The sequence below is a fragment of the Electrona antarctica genome (genome assembly GCF_951216825.1).
Source record: "Electrona antarctica genome assembly, chromosome: 7".
In the NCBI taxonomy this organism is placed as follows: Eukaryota; Metazoa; Chordata; class Actinopteri; order Myctophiformes; family Myctophidae; genus Electrona; species Electrona antarctica.
Window position 1 is genome coordinate 46205041 of NC_136812.1, and position 13703 is coordinate 46218743.

At 44.2% G+C, this 13703-nt stretch overlaps 1 protein-coding gene across 1 annotated transcript in view; it reads left to right on the forward strand.

Moving 5' to 3' along the window:
* Positions 1 to 577: 577 nt before the first annotated feature.
* The window catches only part of camsap2a (calmodulin regulated spectrin-associated protein family, member 2a), a 90690-nt gene continuing 77564 nt past the window's right edge, over positions 578 to 13703 (forward strand). The window contains exons 1-2 of the mRNA XM_079506332.1: positions 578 to 1131; positions 7101 to 7360. Of these exons, the coding sequence (XP_079362458.1) occupies positions 993 to 1131; positions 7101 to 7360 (399 nt within the window). The 5' untranslated portion in view covers positions 578 to 992. The remainder of the gene's footprint in view (positions 1132 to 7100; positions 7361 to 13703) is intronic.

Below are 13703 nucleotides of genomic sequence, written 5' to 3' on the forward strand. Positions count from 1 at the left end.
TCGTATGATAAACTGGCTCATTTGTTATTTACCGAAAAAGAATCTCGCGTCCCGCGACGTGGTTGTCCCGTTTATTTATTATTATTTTTTCTTCTATTTTTTTTTTCATCTTTTCATTTTTAAACACGTGAACACAATCTAGTTTGAGTTTCACAGGCATAATAAAAGGAATTGTTATTGTATATTAAAGTAGAATTTTCCCGAGGGATGCGTCAGTGACTCTAAAATAAAGCACACACAATGTACATTGATATGGAAGCAGCTGCCAAAATTCAAATGAAATGGCAAATAAGAAAAGTCAATTGAAATACGAGAAATGCTTTTTCATTTGGTAAATGTTCTAAACATGCAAGCTGGTCCATTTGGTTCCATGTTGTTGCGCACCATCTCAGAGTATTGCTTTTGGCGACACCTCTGGTAGCCACGTGGTCATTACAATCCTGTTTACAGCGTAGGAGTCTGCGCATGCGCACAGACACTAATACTGGGCTTTGAGAGCCACAGTGCGGCAGGCAGCCTGCAGAGGAACACACACACAGCACAGATTGAATCTGAACAACAGAATCACAACACACACACACTACACCGTTAGACCATGTGAACTTAAAAAGGGACACACTTTGCGCCAGAGGAACCGAAAGACAACAATGGAAATATGTTTATTTACATTCCAGCAGCAGCGGTTGAGAAGAAGATGCGTTTTTATACCCTCTGAGATCCAGCAGAGAAGATCCGTTTCTTCTTCAACTGGTTAGGCAGCGCGGAATGGATGGAAAACACCAGCAGGACCTGGGATTCATTGTGGAGACATGAAAGAAAGAGAGTCCGCCGTTTATTTATAGGATAAATAATAAGACGCCGCATCTATTCTACACCCAACAAAGATATTAAGTCCTTTTTTCCATTACATCCCATTAGTGGGGATATGTCACCGCTTTCTTGAGCCCTGTCGGAGGAGACGGACATCATCATCATCTTCAGAGAGTGAAATCATGGGTGAAGTCCAGGACCTCAAGGATATTAAAAGGAGCCTTATCGCCCCGGCAATAAAGTCATTCGATCACTACGACTTCTCACGAGCCAAGATATGTTGCAACCTCACATGGTTGGTGGCCAAAGCCTATGGGACAGGTATGTACTGTTACTGTAGTGTAGTACAATATGATATGTCACTGTGTGTGCATTTACATACAGTATAGCAGACCGTTTCCTGCGAACAGCATCAAGCATACATGAATGGGCTCATGTTTGTCAATGGCGATGTTATAGGCGTACATGAGCTCAGGGCAGGGGTACAGTACTTGTCAACAGCTGTCCCGACATACAGGCTCTACATTTCTCAATGGAGTATAGGCAGGGAGACCACTAGCCCGTCTCCGGACCCCCCGGGTTGAGCTCCTTTGGACCTACCAAGTCATCAAAATGTCAGAAACTTTAACGTAGGGTTCCGAAAGGAGCTAGGAGACCACCTCCTCCAACCCAACCACTGCAGATGTATCATGTACGTAGTTATATATATCTCATTGACTTCACCTAGCCTTGGATCAATTATATCATAGATTTATTTTTATCGAGTCTGACTAGACTTTCATATCTATCTGCAAAATGTCAAAATCGATCAAATACATTTAGTCTTGATCCAAGGCTAGTATAAAATAATGTTTTATTCATTAAAATATTGTCCCGGATTGCACGAACAAGACAAGACTGACTGACTGAGAATTGCACAGCACTGTTTTTTGGCACTCATCAGCTGAGCTGTTGAGTGCCATCTGCCAATTAGCCCGTATCTCCCCAGGGAGGAGATGCATTATTCTATATGTCCCCCAGGGAGGGTCCTTGATCCTCGGTATGTTGTGCACGTTCCTCACGCTCTCCTCCATCCATGACATGACGGATGCGTGGGACCTGCGTGGCTGATGTAAACAAGTCTGTGTGAAAGAATTGTCCCGGATGACCTCATCTTCTGTCCAACGCACTGGATGTGTCATATTTAGAAAGAGGCAAAGAGCTCAAATCACGTGAGGGAGACGCTGACTGCATGAAGACTTTCATCAATTGAATTCACACAGTCCCCTCAATGGAGCTTATCGTTATAATTATTATAATTATCAATTGTTTTTATATATGTGATCTCGTCAGCATTGCAAATGAGGTGGAACCTCAATGCTCTTTTCGAGAATAAATAAAGGTTTCAATCATGGTTTGTATGGTCTGACTCTAAAAGTCAGACTGTTCATGGATATGGATTTGAATTTGACATATAGATCTCATCTAACCTTCATTCAGCCAGTGAGTCATATGCATGGCATTTATGTCTGTCTGTATTGATTGATTGATACTTTACTTTCAGTTTGCATAGAAAAGCACAGGGAAGTACACTTACACTACGATACAAGGTCTGCTAAAACGATCTCAAGAAAGCCTGTTGCTTGTTTCCATTGGGGTTAATGCTTATATGCAATTATGCATTGTGGACCTCAATTTGGTAGTATTAGGCTACTGTTATTATTATTATATCTGTGGGAATCCAGTGTGCACTGTAAGATCAGTGTTCATTTAAGAAGTTGCAGGCCCATTCCAAATGTGTTACCATTTTACTCATTTAGGATGGGGATGCCCTGAATCCCTCTCAAAGACCCCTTGGGGTCCCCAGGCCCCACGTTGAGAACAAGTGTTCTCACAACAACAGGGCGAATGCTTTCCATGTTCAATCATATAGCCTAAGATTTAGACTCTTGTATGTGTATTTTATCGATTTTGACATTTTCAACCTGTCAAAATCGATAAAATATACATCTACGAGAGTCTAAATCTTAGGCCAGTTCCATCAAGGCTTTGTGCTTTGTTGGTGTGAGCCTTCAGGATTGGCTGACATGGGGAATTGGGAATAAAGGGTTGTTGTTCCCCAGTGAAGGAAGTGTGAAATAGTCCGATATTGTCAACAACAAGCGGCAGATACAGCAGTGAGGATGAATTAATCCACAGGCACTATTGACGGATTGTCTTCAAACATGTCATCCATTATAGATTTCATTGTCTGGTGATATCAGATATCTACTATGTGTTATGGTGCCCAGAATTCAATGGGCTTCCCCTGTGTAAACAAAATAATGATTATCTTTATTTGCTGCATATTATTAGCTTAGAAGAGCATCCTTGATGCCATAATTCATAATATTGATTAAAAAAACGCTGACCAAAAAAAGTTGTCAGCACAGCAAGAATGGCAAACATACGACTTCACAAGTAGGAGTTGAAAATGCCATTGTTTTCAAAGCCGTGGATGTGGAACAGCTTGTATGGTGCTCTATTCCAACAACTCATTCATATTCCTGGAGCTAAAATTGGACTTGTATTGCAAATTTGCAACCTCCCTGAGCCAAAAGAAGAAACACACTCACGCCCACATTTCTGGGAAAAAAGAAAAAAAAATCGCGGTTCACCACAAGCTTACTGCTGTAAAAGCCTCTGGTTAGACTCTTAATTGTTCTGCACTCAGGCTTCTGGGATACTTATCCACTTGGGGCTGGTTTCAAACACTACTGTACTGTACAGTAAGAACTATTTTCATCCTTGTCATTGTTTGGTCACGCCATTCTCAAAACTATATTGATTGCTGAATCACCATCTAATCAGAATTGTTGTTACATAGTCATATCCAATCAGAATAGCTGTTACAAAATTAAATCAAATGAAAAATCGTATACCATATCTAATAATTTCTAGTTAACCCATTTTGGGCGGGAACCCCTTTTGGTGTTTCAAGCATTCTGTTATACTTTAGCTATTGAAAAATAGCAGATCTACAAGCTTGAACTTGTAGGTCTGCTATTTTGATTTCTACGTCAGGCCTAAATGGGTTAATATCCGACTGTTTTAGGGATTGATTTCAGAATTTCTGAGTAATTCCTTGTAGGATAAACCCTCTGATCTTGTTCACTCTATGGCCTCTGCTATAGTCCTACGGCTGCACAGCACCACCATTATTCAAAAAATGTAGGCTACCACTTGTTTTCTGTTTTAAGGGCAATTTATAGCTAGCTAATTATGGTTCTTTGTTAAATGTAACTTTATTATAGCTTTTCAGGGCTCTAAGGATGGACTTGTGTGTCTGGTAAAAGTAGAGGCACGCCACAAGGATTGTAATACTTTGTTCTTGTTTATTTCTTGATGTTTCGAAAAGGCCAAATGTCACAGAGACCAATGCATGCAATGTAAATCAACTTATGTATCACTTGTGTAATAGCAGAGATGACAACGTGCTTTACAGCTTTTGTGGCAGCTGGAGCATCAGATGTAAATAAAGCAGACAGTGTAATTCCGTGTGCAGACACAAAGTATATATATATTTTGCTGAAGCCAAGAAACAGATTGTATTATAAAAGTCTTCTACCCTGTGCTGTAATGACCCGAAATACATTGGCTCACCAGCAGATTCTGCATGTACTGTATTTTCAATCAGGACTGAATGTAATGGCAGGATGACCCCAAAAATACATCATGAGAGGAGGGAGAGGGAGAGAGGGAGAGGGAGAGGGAGAGGGAGAGGGAGAGGGAGAGAGCGAGAGCGAGAGCGAGAGAGGGACACAGAATAGTGAAAAAGAGTGAGGGAGTGAGAGAGGAAGACGGGGAGAGAGAAGAGAGAGAGTGTGAGACAGAGACAGAACAAGTGATGTCAGGGTGGCAGAAAAACAGAGTGAGAAAGAAAAACAGACAAGAAGAAAGACACGCACACACACACACACACACACACACACACACACACACACACACACACACACACACACACACACACTGTGTACAATTATTTGTGCAATATACATGTATACATACATGTATATTGCACAAATAATTGTACACTTGTGTACTTGTATATGAGATGTAACAATAAAAATCACACCCGTGTGAACTGAGTGGTGTAAGGTTTTATATAGCATGATCAGCTGTGGTCTGACGTAATGTCTGACGTAATGAAATCACACAAAATATGTTAAGTAAAAAAAGCTATCATTTTTGATAAATGTATGTATCACACCTGGATGTGATTTCACAACTGGCTTTTTTTGCGCAGAGAAAATGACCACGGTTGCTACGGTCATCCAGTTCACCCGGGTGTGATTTAATTACGTCAGAAATTATTTTGAACATAGCAACCATGGTCATTTTTTTATGCACACAAAAGCCAGTTGTAGGAGTGGTTTACACCACTCAAAAACCTTGATTCTTCATCCCCAGATCTTAGTCTATATACTGCTCTGAATACTTTGAGATGTGTACCAGATTACACCAGTCTCTGGCAGCAGTCTCCAGTCTGTCTCCAGACAAGCTGTACATCAAAAAAATCACACCCGTGTGAACTGAGTGGTGTAAGGTTTTATATAGCATGATCAGCTGTGGTCTGACGTAATGTCTGACGTAATGAAATCACACAAAATATGTTAAGTAAAAAAAGCTATCATTTTTGATAAATGTATGTATCACACCCGGATGTGATTTCACAACTGGCTTTTTTTGTGCAGAGAAAATGACCACGGTTGCTACGGTCATCCAGTTCACCCGGGTGTGATTTAATTACGTCAGAAATTATTTTGAACATAGCAACCATGGTCATTTTTTTATGCACACAAAAGCCAGTTGTAGGAGTGGTTTACACCACTCAAAAACTCAGACAGTGACTAATTAATCGTTTATCTGCATTTGTTCTACTGTGCCCGTGCCTTCAGTCACTCAGTGTTGTGTCTTTTGAAGAAGCTGCTATGAAGCTCCGCATCCATAGATATGCGATAACAATCTTCCCTCCTTTTCGGGTGCGGGACTGCGGAAAATGTTATCTCAAAGGACAACATAAGATATACAATTCAGACCATCTCACACAACCCACATATACTGTTGTTGGTATTGACCTGCAAGCAGAGGAGCACAGATCTGTAGGCCATTGGAGATTTGTTTAGTCTTTAAGACACATGATGCTCCATCCACAGTATCGTATGTTTCCATCTTCACCAAACTGTAGACAAAGAAAGATGGAAATCAAACACTTCTGAGTTATTCTTGAGAAATGTGCTCAACAGTCTTGCCTGGGGTGAAACACACTCCACTGTATTCACACCCACAATTATTTTCTGAAGCAGGCACTCACACCACACCTGCAGTCTCTCTCTCTCTCTCTCTCTCTCGCGCACACACACACACACACACACACACACACACACACACACACACACACACACACACACACACACACACACACACACACACACACACACACACACACACACACACACACACACACACACACACACACACACACACACACACACACACACACACACACACACACATCTCTAGCATGTGCCTTTGATGAGGCAGAGAGAGGGGATGTTCCCAGAGAGCTGTAGACAGCAGAGATACCAGCTCGGAAAGATGAATCGATTGGTGGTTCCTCACTCACTGCTGCTGCAGTTGCTATAGTAACGGCAAGGTCTTTTTCCACAGCTGATGAAAATTAAATGCGGGAGTGGACCGCAAGGCAGGGAACCGACTGAGAACGCACGTACTCGACTGAATTATGAACAACCAGTATACTGAAACAGCTCAGCCATGCTGCAGAGCAGTGGTTCTCAACCTCAAAGTTGCGTCTTGGGGGGGGTTATAGGTTCTTGAGGGGGTTCCAGGGGGTCCCGACTCTCCAGCACAATGAGGAACAGTTTAAAGTCTATACATTTAAGCCCTATTTTAGCCCCAGTTCAGCCATTTGGAAATAGGTGATCAACAAGCTATTATTTTCTAGCATTTGTTTACAAATCTTGACAAATTGTCTCTTATGGGGGGGAATCAAAATCCTTTCAGATGGGGGTCTGTGGGCCGAATAAATATCAATTTGGGGGGCCTTGACATGGGAAAGTGAACCACTGCTGCAGAGAAACAGATATAACTCCTTATAACATAGTGCTGAAAACAGGAACGTACGCCTATTTTTACAGTGGCACTCATTCACTGCACATCTCCATGTGTCAACTAAAACCCCCATCAGTGTGAAAGAAAGATAAACTCACAACAACCTCCTCGTCTTCCTCTCCTCTCTCTCTCCGAAACAGACAGCGTCCCGGCAGACCTGCGGGACCCGTTCTACACGGACCAGTACGAGCAGGAGCACCTGAAGCCGCCCGTGGCCAGCCTCCTGCTCTCGTCGGACCTCTACTGCCGCACCGGGAGCCTCATCCTGAGGAGCGACGCCGCCAAGCCCCTGCTGGGCCACGATGCCGTCGTCCAGGCCCTGGCGCAGAGGGGCCTCTACGTCACCGACCACGAGCGTCTGGTCACGGAGAGGGACCTGCGCAAGAGGCCCCTGCAGATGGTAAGAGGGGGGTGGGAGGTTGTAGAGGAGGGCCAATAGCCAATAGCTCCAATAGTTGCTGAGGGGAAGAGCAGTGGGATATAATTTGAACGGATTGCTCACGGCAGTTGGTGGTCGTTGTTGTTCTAGAGACACTTTGCTGATTTTTATTTGGTTTGTTCCTGAATTCTATCGTTTAATTCTTTCTATTGTGAAGACGTGGAAAATCTGTCGTAACAACTTTCTGATGCATCCTGTGCATTGAGACTGAGCTCTCGTGTCTTGGGGCTGGGAAACTACCGTCAGCTTAAGGAAAACAACGAAGGAAGGAATGCGCGATAGGATTTAGGTCAAAACATCGGCAGAGTCGTCCTGGTATTACGTTTGAATTGTGATACTTGTGGAGCTTGATCAAATAGTCTTTTTAAGAGTGTGAGGCTGAATAAAAACATGTATTGGATCTACCGGGATTGTAATGGAAGACTCCCTTCATTTGAAGGCCAAGGCTTTACACATGCAGCAACCGAAAACGCTGTTTATACTCATAGGCGAGCCCTAACCATAATGTGCTCAATGGTGATGGACAGACGACAGCACAGTTGATCTTTATTTCTGTGAGTGAATCAAACCAGTGCTGCTTGCCAAGCTGCGGTATTAACTGGAAATGAAACATAGCTACAGGGAAACTGTCACAGGTTAGAGCAGGGGTTCTCAACCCGTGGGTTGCGACCCCTCTGGGTTTTTTTCGCAACTGAATGGCTGGAAAATGGAAATGAAGAGTTTACATATAGTACACATAGTACATGCATACACCTTCCCTAATGATTATATCTGGTTTCAGTATTTATTTATGGTGTATTGTCTCTATTATTAAGGTTATTGTAGCAGTCAATTTATCTTGGGGGTCGGGAGGGGGCAGGGCGGGGGTCCATTGTCAAAGCATTTCCGGGGGTCCCCGGCCAAAAACGTTGAGAACCCCTGGGTTAGAGCACATGTAATGTTCTGTCCGGAATGGGGATTTCCCCTAGTTTTTGTGGGGAATTTTCCTCTTATCCATATATATGGATAGAAGAATATATCCCACTCTTTGTTTTTTGTCACTGTATATTTGCACATTATATGTGAAATTTCTCCTCTGCATTTACCCATCCTATAACTACTACTAGGACAAGCAATTATGGGTTAAGAAGATTGCTCAGGGACACACATTGATTGACACATTGCTGGTCTGCCCGGAATTGAATGTGGGACAACCAGGGCCTCTGGCTTCCCAGGCAGGCATACTAACCACTCAGCTATGGCCAGCCCTTCCGTTTCAGTCATAACCACTACAACATTAATCTCCAAAGAACAGATTCCGAGCTGTTTTTCCTTTTTTGCCGATGGGTTCCCAGATTGCTAGTCAATAACGTATTGTTCATTTCTGTCTGTGATTGGGTGTGTTTGAATGATCAGGCTGTTATAACAGCTTCCTCTCAGTCCTTTTAATTATCTCGTTCTTCGCATTCACCGCCCTGTTTCCGATTCTGACCACCAACCACAAGTTTATGTTGCTCTCCGCGTCATTTCTCTCTCTCTGTCTTTTTATCATCTCAACGAGAGACAAGTTCCAAAGTGTCGGTTTCTTATTATTGGCAGCAGCACTCGGAGAAGAGGGAATCCCGTTGGGCATAATGTCAGGCGGCTTGTATGTAGAGTATGTAGAGCTCTCTAACAAGCATCCGTGGTGGAAAATGTTCTGCTGCTGAAGTTCTGCTGAGGCTAGTGATCTACTAGTTAGTTAGTTGTCTACTGGGCCACAAAATGGCATGATGGGGGACCCATTTGATAATGAGTTTTATCCATGGGACCCCAATATACACTGTGAATTCCTGAGTGTTAATATGGTCTCTCCTTTGAACAAAAAGTAAAAGCGTAGCGTATGCTTATTTTTAGGGATTTCTATGAGCCCGACTGGTCTATGGACAAGAACAGACAGCTCCCTGCCCTGAGTGAGTAGGTTATTATTACATCATGGCGGTCATCGCCATCTAGGCAATTATCCAACTATATTTCAGGAACGCAGCATGAGTTGCGGCGGTCTGTCATCACATATTATGTGATGTTGTTTTGCTCTATCCCCGTGGCTTTGCGTTTATAATAGTTATAACAGTTTCCTTCCTCACATCCATCTTATTTTACATGGCTCCGCAGGAGGCTATAGCCATCTCTAGGAGGGTCTGTTTGTCTGGAGCTTTAATCATATAAACCACTTGACTGGACCGATCAGTGCCAAATGCCTTGTGAACACTGCCAGGTACCAGTAAAGGCCAGTGAAGTGCCTCTGTGCATTTTGTTAACAAATGTCTGCTTGACATATTATGTTTTGTTCTGCTTGACATATTATGTTTTGTTGACATGTGTTTTGTTTGGGCCCTCGCCACCTACCTGTCACCACCGACCCGACCAATATGTCTCTCTGAGTCATAGTGTCTGTGCCCATATGGAGATATCTGTCTGTCTGTCTGTCTGTCTGTCTGTCTGTCTGTCTGTCTGTCTGTCTGTCTGTCTGTCTGTCTGTCTGTACGTATGCATAATGTGTACAATGGGGCTTGGAGCAGGTTGAATATGGTGATAAATATCGTCTCTAGACGATAAAATGTCTCCACGATATGACTTTTCAGAGATATCGTATATATCGTGATATACAGTGAATGCACATTCTATGATTTGCAGTTCTGTACCTTCATTTATACGTCTGTAGAACGTGGTATAGTTTGCCAAAAATAATACCTATTTTGGTCTGAATGGTTACTCCTTGTTCTTTTGGTTTTTGTTACATTGTCCCAGCTGTAGCCCCACCAGCCATAACGATGTTACATTGTCCCCCATCCAGTTTATCCCAGCTGTAGCTCCACCAGCCATAAAGAAAAAAAAACTTTATTGTCCATTGAATTTACATAAAATGGGAATTTGTCTTTGGCACACCGGCAGTCAGTTACAACAATAAAACATTACATAAAATACACATGATGCATTCAAATACTATATCCTATACTATATATATCCTGCATGCCCTTGACACCCACACCCCCTACCTCTTCCTGTCATCTCTGACCATTTTTTATAGCCCATATATCTTATGATGAGCTACAGTGCGACGGAGAGGTGACTTTGCAGTGACAATATCGACTCGCCGAGGCTGACGCCTCCATCGTTATTTTATAGAAGTCTCCGTGTGAGAGCCGTTTGTTGCCGGAATTAGTTTGTTTTATCGAGGCACAATTAGCTCACAGTGTGAGAAGTACTCCTCTGGTCTGTGTGTGCAGTCTCACTGCTTCTCACTTCTGGGAAGTGTTAATTGGAACTTTAATTAACAATGTACTGAGATTAATTTGGGGAGGAGAATGTTGATTGTTAACCCAAATAACATTTCAGTTTGAAGCTTTATGATTACTTTTGCTGCTGTTGTTGTTGCCTAATTATTTTGCATTCATTATTAACAAGCGTCTGTACGGGGCATTACCAAGTGTAACAGAGAAGATAGCAGTAAGGAGGATGAGACGAGCTGGCCACTGCCACCGACACCAAGAACTCCCAGACAAAAATCTTGTATTGTGGGAACCAACACACGGGCATCGATCGAGAGGACGTCCCACACCGACCTACGTGGACGTACTAAAGAAAGATGCTGGTGCAGAAAGCACAAATGAGCTGGCCAGATGTACTGTATGGAGAACCGAGATGACTGGAGGCGCTGATGGAGGGCTCGTCTGAGGACGACGTAGAGAGAGATTATTATACTTTATTACGTTATAATGAACAAATGGTTCTTAACTCCAGTTCTGGTATTTGGGAATCCTTATATCCCTAGATAACTCTTCATGTGACCACCGTGCTCTGACTTAAGGTGTGTTACCCGTTCAAATCATATGGTGGGTCGCACACACCAAGACTGCATTTCAGTAATTTATTCTTGCATTTTGGACAGGATATCCAGGCTATCCAGCCTGCATCAGTGTGGAGAGTGTCCTTATATCCAGAATTCAGAATCACTAAACAACACAAGCTGAAGTTAAGCCATTTAAGCCATATATTGATTGGTTGGTTGATTGATTGATTGATTGATTGATTGAAATTTGAAACCTTTATTTATTCCCCAAAAGAGCATTGTGGTTTGCCCTCATTTACAATGCTGTTGAGACCACACACACACACACACACACACACACACACACACACACACACACACACACACACACACACACACACACACACACACACACACACACACACACACACACACACAAATCAACAATTAAGACACACGCAGATATAAAACACAGATACAGCAGATTTGGTTATTAAATTGTCCATAGGATATATATACTCATGTAAGACAGGGAGACCATATAGGCTACATTGTAGTACAGTAGTAGCTAGCTGTGTGTGTGTGTGTGTGTGTGTGTGTGTGTGTGTGTGTGTGTGTGTGTGTGTGTGTGTGTGTGTGTGTGTGTGTGTGTGTGTGTGTGTGTGTGTGTGTGTGTGTGTGTGTGTGTGTGTGACGTGCGCGTGCGTGTTGTCATTGCGTTCTCCTCTGTGCGCCTGCTAAGCTAAGCTGCATCGTGTGGGCGGGGCAGATTTTCACGCACAGGTGATCACCTTCAGCAGCATGCAGCAATGTCACATTATCATCTTTCTTTGCTCTGCATGTGTGTGTGAGTGTGTGTGCGCACGTTATCTTTTGTGTGTGTGTGTGTGTGTGTGTGTGTGTGTGTGTGTGTGTGTGTGTGTGTGTGTGTGTGTGTGTGTGTGTGTGTGTGTGTGTGTGTGTGTGTGTGTGTGTGTGTGTGTGTGCAGGTACATGCATATATGTATGCATGTGTATTACTGTGGAAGAGTATTTGTGTGTACTGGGTTGTTGACGAATTGACGTGTGTGTGTGTGTGTGTGTGTGTGTGTGTGTGTGTGTGTGTGTGTGTGTGTGTGTGTGTGTGTGTGTGTGTGTGTGTGTGTGTGTGTGCGTGCGTGCGTGCGTGCGTGCGTGCGTGCGTGCGTGCGTGCGTGCGTGCGTGCGTGCGTGCGTGCGTGCGTGCGTGCGTGCGTGCGTGCGTGCGTGCGTGCGTGCGTGCGTGCGTGCGTGCGTGCGTGCGTGCGTGCGTGCGTGCGTGCGTGCGTGCGTGCGTGCGTGCGTGCGTGCGTGCGTGCGTGCGTGCGTGCGTGCGTGCGTGCGTGCGTGCGTGCGTGCGTGCGTGCGTGCGTGCGTGCGTGCGTGCGTGCGTGCGTGCGTGCGTGCGTGCGTGCGTGCGTGCGTGCGTGCGTGCGTGCGTGCGTGCGTGCGTGCGTGCGTGCGTGCGTGCGTGCGTGCGTGCGTGCGTGCGAGCACGTTCTGTGCTGTGCATTTCAGTTGCCTGTTCCCCGGAGCTCTACCCAGCAGTGAATGAGCCTCAGAGACTAACTAACTTACAGTGTCAGAGGAGTTCATATGTTCTGTCCCCTCACAGTAGCCTGTGTATTCTTCACAAAGTGTTTCACACTGGATCGGTTTGACACTTCAGACTGCACACCTCAGTGTGTGTGTGTGCATGTGCGGGTGTGTGTGTGTGTGCGTGTGCGAGCCTGCATGCGTGCGTGCTCTCGTGCTGAGCTAGAATGTGTGAATAGCCTCTCTGACCTCCCTCTTTCACTCCTTCCTTGCTTCAGTCTATCCCTCTCTGTTTCTCTCCTTTTCTGTCACTCCTCACCTTGGTCGTTCCCCTCTCTCTCCCCTTCTCTCCCTCTCTCCTTCTCTCCCTCTCACTCCTTCATCCCATTCCCTCCCTCAGTTCCTCCCTGTCCCCTCCATCATTCCTCCACACTGCCACCCTCTGCACTCCATCCATCCCTATAGCGCTCTCCTTCCTTTCTCTCTCTCTCTATCGATCCCTCCTCTCTCCATCATTTATCTTTCTGTTTACTCCTCTCCTCTCCTCTCCTCTCCTCTCCTCTCCTCTCCTCTCCTCTCCTCTCCTCTCCTCTCCTCTCCTCCCTAATTCCTTCCTCAACATGAATTGATAAAACTGCATATTTGTATATGCATTTTTTGTACCGTTCATATGTTGTATAATTGTTGCCTGCCTGCATAGATGTTGAATGTTTGGGCCTCAATTGAAGCCTTTGGTTGTTGTATTAATGCATTTAGCTTTTGTATCATACTGCTGTGCTAAGATGTCAATACAATATTCAATCAATCAAGTCCTCCTTCCCTCCACTTCCGTACGACTTCCTACATCCCTCACTCCTCTCGCCTGCAGGAGGTGAAGCAGACAATGATTGATCGTTTGTCCCACATATATCTCAGTTGGAGGATCACTGCTCAATGCTCATGCAGATATTTCACACATCC